Source organism: Poecilia formosa, unplaced genomic scaffold (genome assembly GCF_000485575.1).
Source record: "Poecilia formosa unplaced genomic scaffold, Poecilia_formosa-5.1.2 Scaffold256, whole genome shotgun sequence".
Classification (NCBI taxonomy): Eukaryota; Metazoa; Chordata; class Actinopteri; order Cyprinodontiformes; family Poeciliidae; genus Poecilia; species Poecilia formosa.
This window is the reverse complement of record NW_006800195.1, coordinates 279,990-286,578: the sequence shown is the minus strand read 5'-3', so window position 1 is coordinate 286,578 and position 6,589 is coordinate 279,990. Positions and strand designations below refer to the sequence as shown.

Sequence of the window (6,589 nt, the reverse complement as noted above, 5' to 3'; positions counted from 1 at the left end):
CTAATCTTATAAAAAATGACATGTTTAGCAATCAAGACACATAAAACATTTTTTTAAATTAAAAATTATGCTTCAAGGTTCCTGCAAATGAATGTGCTTGATAGTACAGAACACATCTTAAAATCCCTAAATGAAAAAAAAAAAAAAATTATAAACTTTAAAAGAAACACTGGGTATGCACTTTAGATATTTGTACGATCCTATTGCATGTACTGATACCCACAAGAACATTCTGTTCATTTAGCGTAAGCCAGGTTTATATTTGGGAGGGGGGGGGGACTGTAATGGAAAATTTTATAATGTGCTCCTCACCCCTCTTGTGCTTTTGATTGTGTCTGATGAGATGATTGTGTTTGCATGATTTTATCATGAGATTGGCCAAGCTGCTCTCCTATAGATTTCCACAGTGTGACGTAACAGCAGAGACTGTCTGTGATCCAGGAGACAATCGGGGTGATACTTCGTCAACCCAGAACTGAGACTGCATTTCATAAGTTAAGTAACAACCTCCTTTCCTTAATAGATAAATGGCTAGGCGATCGGGGTTGGGCTCCACAGAATTGTTGGTACATCACAATCAGAGATTCACACCTATTGTTTAATCAAGTCTCTCTTCTCTGACCAGAACCTATAAAAAGACTCCCTCGACTCTGTATTCCTTTTCTCACCTTGCAAGGTTTTAATAAATTTCTTATTTCTTCTCATCCAGACTCTTGTTAAAGCAATTTTTTTTCCCACGACAGGACCCCCAGAAGGAACTCAACATAAGCAACAAACGTTTTTAATATTCTGGTTTTTGTTTAGCATCTGAATATCATCTTCAAAAAGAAAAATGTTCAAGTTTAATACCAGATGGTAGTAATAAACCATCAACAAACCATCTTAACATACAATTCTAATACACAGTTCTCAAGCTGCTTATGTTCCACACATTCCAGCAAGATGCTGCTCTTGTAATTAAACCCGTTAGCATTAAAATGCCAAGAAAACAAACAAAATGTTTTATAAACACTAGCACCTCTGGTGTTCCAATACGAGTTACAGTATTAAATGGTAAACATTGTTTTTTTTTTTTTTGTCTTATAAACAAATGCTTTACAAAATGCACCAAGGGAAAACAGAGTCCTCTTCACATTCAGGTTTAACACTGTTTTCAGTTTTAGGAGCTGTGAACCCAAGCTCATAAAAGCTGTTCAAGGTTTTTGATTTAATAAATTACATGATGGTCGCAACAATAAATGACCTTCCTGAGACAAAAAATAATCAATGTAATTGTTACCAACCAAATAAAACATTAAGTTATCACATAAAATAAGAAGTAACCAACATATGAGTAAAGTATGAAACTCTTCTTTTCTTACACCTCCGTAAACAAATTAAGATAATTGTAAAATAACCCAAAACATATACAGTTATGATGGCAGGTTACAGAACGACTACCAAGTTTAAGAAATAGTGTACGTAAACTACAACCCCTTCAAAGTAAACGCAAATGTACAGCAATGTAAAAAAATAAAATGTATGCGACTTTAACAAGCAACTTTTGAAAAATGGAGTAAAAATATATATTTTGCATGGAGAAAATTTATCAACAGTACAAAACTCAAAATCTTTTTTGCTGCCTTGCTTCTTCTGAAACGTTTCATTGACAAACAAAAGTCTAATTTTTCCCAAACGAACACTAAGGTAATTGACAGTTTACACGGTAGCACCAGAAGAACGATAATAATGTTTATCTAGTCAATCTCCTACCAGCAGGCAACATTGTTAAATCAAATTAGTTGCACAAAGGCTTGAAGAAAAAAAAAAAAGATTAAAAAATAAAAAAAAAGCTAACATGGTGCTGTGTATGCATATGGCGCATTCAGATGAGCGAAAAGTGCAGGAGTGTTTTCATTACTGTCCAAAACCTGAAAACTTCTTTCATCAAGATCTTTCTAAGACTTTTTAACCAACATTTTTCTTTATAGTAATTTCCATTGCTCAGTAATCCCACAGCAACTGAAGTGGGTTAAAATTGCAGTTCTTATTAACCCCGATCTGGTAACTACTGTAAAAAAAAAGGTAGCATTAAAAAAAAAAAAAACAAAAAAAAAAACTGCTACATGACGGGAGCTACTTTTAATTCCTGCTGCTGCTACAGAACGAATGTAGAACAAAATAACAGTGCAAAGAGCTTTATGTAAATCTCATCCCTCAGACACATGCTGCATGTGTATATTTATAATGTCAATACAGGCAGCAGCAGCATCTTAAAGCTGGAGTCTGCGCTCATCAATAAGATAAGGAACATAAATCACTGGTAGCACCTGAATGCACTTCATCATCTAAAATAACCTTCCCTCAGTTATGCTGCTTTTTTCTTTTTTTTCCTCCTGCCTTTGTTGTAGCCTCGACCGAACCAGCCGCCCTGCAGCGACGAGGTTTCCTCCGACGGCTGCTGCTGGTTCTCGGCGGAGGGGCTTTCCTGGCCGTCGGGGGCAGCTAAGACCTCACGGTTATGGCTTTGGACTTCTTCTGGGCGAAGAGGCGTAGCTAGTTTGAAAATAGGGTCCTCTGCTCTGAGGAGACAATCACAAAGAAAAAAAAAAAAACCCGTAGACAGTCAGCCATTTTGTTTTGTTGTTTACATTTTTGCGTGCTTTCATAAAAGTATAGTGGCTTGTAAAAATGATTCAACATTCCAATTGCAAACTTACTAAAATAAAGTCACAGGACTGACCAAATTATGAAAACAAAGTATGGCTTGTAGTCCAATAAAAACTGTACATGCAGTAGTGCAACCAACTGCCTTCAGACGATATCAAATTAGTAAATAGAGTCCACCTGTGGGAATACCAATCTCCGTATAAATCCAGCTGTTCTGTGAAGACAGCTACAATGGAAAGGCTTAGGTCACATAATATATGTGTATTTGAGAATGGCTCAGTCAAAGTCCAGATTTGAATCCAGTTGACAATCTGTGACAAATCAAAAATAATGTTCTCATTCCCATCTGTTTGAAACTGAGCTGTTTCGCAAAGAAAAAAAAAAAATCGAAAAATGATGTTGCAACACTGACAGAGACAGCAAAAGGCTGTTATTGTAATTTATATCGGCATGTGATTTATTTTAGCCCTGTTCACCATTACCAGCATCTCCAACAGAAACATCCACTTATGTCCTTATTAGAGGAAGTTAAACGGAGCATCGTTTGCAACCCTGTTGCTTTATCCAATCCATACCTGTCGTATTCAGGAATCTGGATGTTCAGCTCCTCCATGAGGAGACTCATGACATCGTCACACTTGCCGTGAATTTTCAACACGGCCAGATCATCTTTTGGAGTCCACTGAAAACAAAAACAGGAACATAAAGTCTGGTGCAGAACATGAAGGCATTTAAAAAAAACAACAACCATCAAATCGACCGTACCTGCAGATTCACAATGTAGAGTTTGGGCCTTTTGTTTGCAGGCCTACTCATGGACCACAAGCAAGCATATTTCTTTAGCACCTGTTAAAGGAAAAAAAAAAAAAAGTCAAAACTCATTTATTTATGTTAGATGTGATTAGGTAGCAAAGAACTAGACTTTCTGTCACAACAATAAATGTTACTGGTTGATGAGCTGTCTCAGAAATGATTGTGATTTAAGATTATTTCCAAGCAATTTAAGCAAGTTCAGCCTCTCAAAGACTAATAAACTTTCATGTTGCACAGAACACGCCACAATGGAACTGGAAGACATTTATTTTGAATATCTAAAATAAAACACAACAACCAACAAAGAGGAAATACAAAATCTGCCTTCAGACTGGAGCCCAAGCAGAGTATGACGTCGGCCTCGTTGGCAGCCTCCGCCGCTCCCTTCCAGTTCAGAGGTTGTTCCAGGGTCCCACGTTCCCCAAAGTGCACTATGGTGTCTCTCAGCTCGCTGCCACAGTGGCTGCAGCGGCGCCCTGTCCCGTGGCGGTGCAGCGACGTCCGCTCCGTCACGTCAAATAAACGCACAAACTCCCTGGCAGGAGAACAGGAAGTGCACACCTGGAAACAGAGACGGTCGGGGCGACTCTGGTTACTTTGGGAGAAACTTCAGCAAGACGGTTTATGAAACAAGTCATGCATTTTGACTGGCAAAAAAAAACAACTTTACTTACAAACCTGTAATCTGTGAAAGCAGATGCCTTTTAGTTGTAACAATAATGAGAACAGCCTGCCTAAATCCTATCTGGTTATTAATTAAGAAAGCCACGTCTCACCTCCACATTCCCACATTCCCGCAAACTCATTCCAAAAACAGGTTTATGTAAATCTCTGACCAGAGCTACAGGTCATTTTGAGAGGCCGTAACAAACATCACAAGGCCTAAATCAAAATAAGAATATAGGTAAAAGTATTCATGAAGTTGGATCCCAACTATAATCAAACACAAACAGTGAAGTCAAAAATCCAGCAGCATGTAAAAAAAAAAGACATTCTAAAATGTCCACTGCTTTTGCAGAAGAACAAAAACTGAACTGTCTGACAACAACATCCTGATTTACTGGAAAGTAGAAATAATTTTAGTTTTAAGTGACAAAAATCAGTGTGAGATAAAAAAAGAAGCCATGGTCGAGGAGTGTTACCTCGATGAACATGTTGCCATGGAGCTCAGACAAAGCGTGTCGAGGCAGACCGCTTCGCAGGTGAAGTCCATCGCAGTTCTGAGAAACGACATGTTTCACCTAAATTGGGAGAAAAAAAGAGAAGACATTTAGATGTTCCTGGAAGAAAGGGAACAAACATCACCACCTGTTTGGGTTTTAACATACGAGCTTCTCTTTATGCAGCATCCTGATACACATGTGTGTGACGGTTGGTGCAGCTTTGCTCAAGTCTGAAGAGCTATAAAAGAAAACAGAAACAAGAGAGCAAAAATCAGTTCAGAATATTTCTGGAAATGGCTTTCAATTCAGCTATAACTCACCTAACGGTGCGGCCCTTCTGCAGCTGCGTCCACACCCCGTTAGGGCCTCTGTAGTCTGGGATGGAGGCTGCCTAAAATTAAAGTAGTCATCACTTCTGGGAAACCTTTAAGTCACAAAAACACAGAGGAAGAAAGGTCCGGCCTACCGTGCTGATTCCTGCTCCAGTGTAAACCACCAGGTGATTGGCTTGCTTGACAGCTGCAGCCAGCTGCTTGACTTTACTCTTCAATTCATCAGCATCGTCAAACACCTGCAAAAACGCGCATGAGGATAAATATGCTAGACTTATTAGAAATCAGGCAAAAAAGAGAACACATATGCTCATTTATAACTTTTTATTTATCTTTATTCGCACATCACAATCTCAGCTAATGGGAGCAATTTGATGGAAGGACCTCAGTATAGAACCCTGAGGTACTCCACTTGTGATTTTGAGTCTGTTCTGGTTGTAAAAAAAAGGGACCAATGGGCATACATTTATTTATACCAGCTTGGCCGGTGTATTTGTTCTCCTAGTGACAAAAATTACTGGCCTACAAGAGTATTTTCATTTTTATTTTTCCATTTGGTAGTCCGCTGCTGAGCTCATTCATTCATCCATCAATTGGTCTCACCTCCTCCTGCTTCCTCTTTAGGACATTTCTTCGGATCTGCCTCCTGCCGAGCTCGTCCACGGCCTCTCTGTGTAGCAGCAGCGCTGCAGCCTCTTCCTCCGACCGCTCAGCTTCAGGCTTCTTCAGAACCCGTCCGACCTGCGGAACAACCGAGAACCCTCTCAGAATTACCTCCATGGAAACCACAGATTTAAAGCCCCGACTGCTACATTAGCCTGCTAATGCGGTACACCGCTATCTAATTACGCTTTTCAAATGTCGTCTTACCAGTCGGAAAACTTTTCTCTCTCTTTCACGTTGTAGTATTTTAGCTTTTTCCAACGCTTTTCTCTCCGTCCGGGATGAATTCCCGGTCTCCGGATCCTCCTCCATTCCGACTCCGGTTAGCTGGAAACAAGCTAATCTATTCAAAACAAAGCGACCGAGAGCGGAGGCGGACGTTAGGAGAGTAGATCAACGCGACGAGGCGACCGACAGCGACCCCTGCTGCTCGGAGTGTGAAACTGCACTTAGATTCAGAAAGTTTAGAAAACAAATCCTTCCAAATAAACCAGTAAAGAAACTGAACTGTAAATGGATAGCATCTCGTTTCCCTAATTTTAATTTCTAACCTACTGAAATTAATTCCACATCAATATTGCCATGCTTTGTTGCTACGTTTGGCATTTTGTCTGTCATCTCATTTCCATTTACCCCAATATTTACTAGTATTCACAAAAATACTACCATACACCTCATTCTTTGTGTTGGATACATTGTCTGCTGTAACTGAGAATATCTCCTCTATCCTCTGAATTACTGTTATGTAAACTTTGCAATAATGAACTTCTGAACCAGTGATTGTTTTAAGTGACCTATCATACATCACTCACCCTTTTGAACCACTGTAAACAAATTCTGGAAAAAATACCACTCCCATCTTGTCATCTGAATCTTTTGATGCATCTTTGCAGATCTGAATGTAATTATGAAAGCTATAAATACAATTGATTTTTCAGAATCAGTATTTTCAGAAACATACCAACAGAA

The 6,589-nt window shown here is 39.2% G+C and overlaps 1 protein-coding gene across 1 annotated transcript; it reads right to left on the bottom strand.

The window, feature by feature from the left end:
• Window positions 1–765: 765 nt before the first annotated feature.
• On the bottom strand, window positions 766–6,493 carry sirt7 (sirtuin 7). The gene is made up of 10 exons (XM_007570177.2): window positions 5,828–6,493; window positions 5,561–5,698; window positions 5,092–5,196; window positions 4,946–5,016; window positions 4,791–4,863; window positions 4,605–4,703; window positions 3,787–4,023; window positions 3,415–3,495; window positions 3,225–3,331; window positions 766–2,561 (listed from the first exon to the last, which is right to left on the bottom strand). The coding sequence occupies exons 1-10, from the start codon at window positions 5,930–5,932 to the stop codon at window positions 2,348–2,350; spliced, it is 1,230 nt and encodes a 409-aa protein (XP_007570239.1). The 5' UTR covers window positions 5,933–6,493; the 3' UTR covers window positions 766–2,347.
• Window positions 6,494–6,589: the final 96 nt, after the last annotated feature.

Excerpts from the sequence above, each read along its gene's own strand:
- sirt7 (XM_007570177.2), bottom strand. The coding sequence starts at position 5,932 with ATGGAGGAGGATCCGGAGACCGGGAATTCATCCCGGACGGAGAGAAAA. Across the intron at positions 5,699-5,827 it reads AGAGAAAAGTTTTCCGACTG|GTCGGACGGGTTCTGAAGAA; the intron begins GTAAGACGACAT and ends GTTGTTCCGCAG. Across the intron at positions 5,197-5,560 it reads TAAAGAGGAAGCAGGAGGAG|GTGTTTGACGATGCTGATGA; the intron begins GTGAGACCAATT and ends GCGTTTTTGCAG.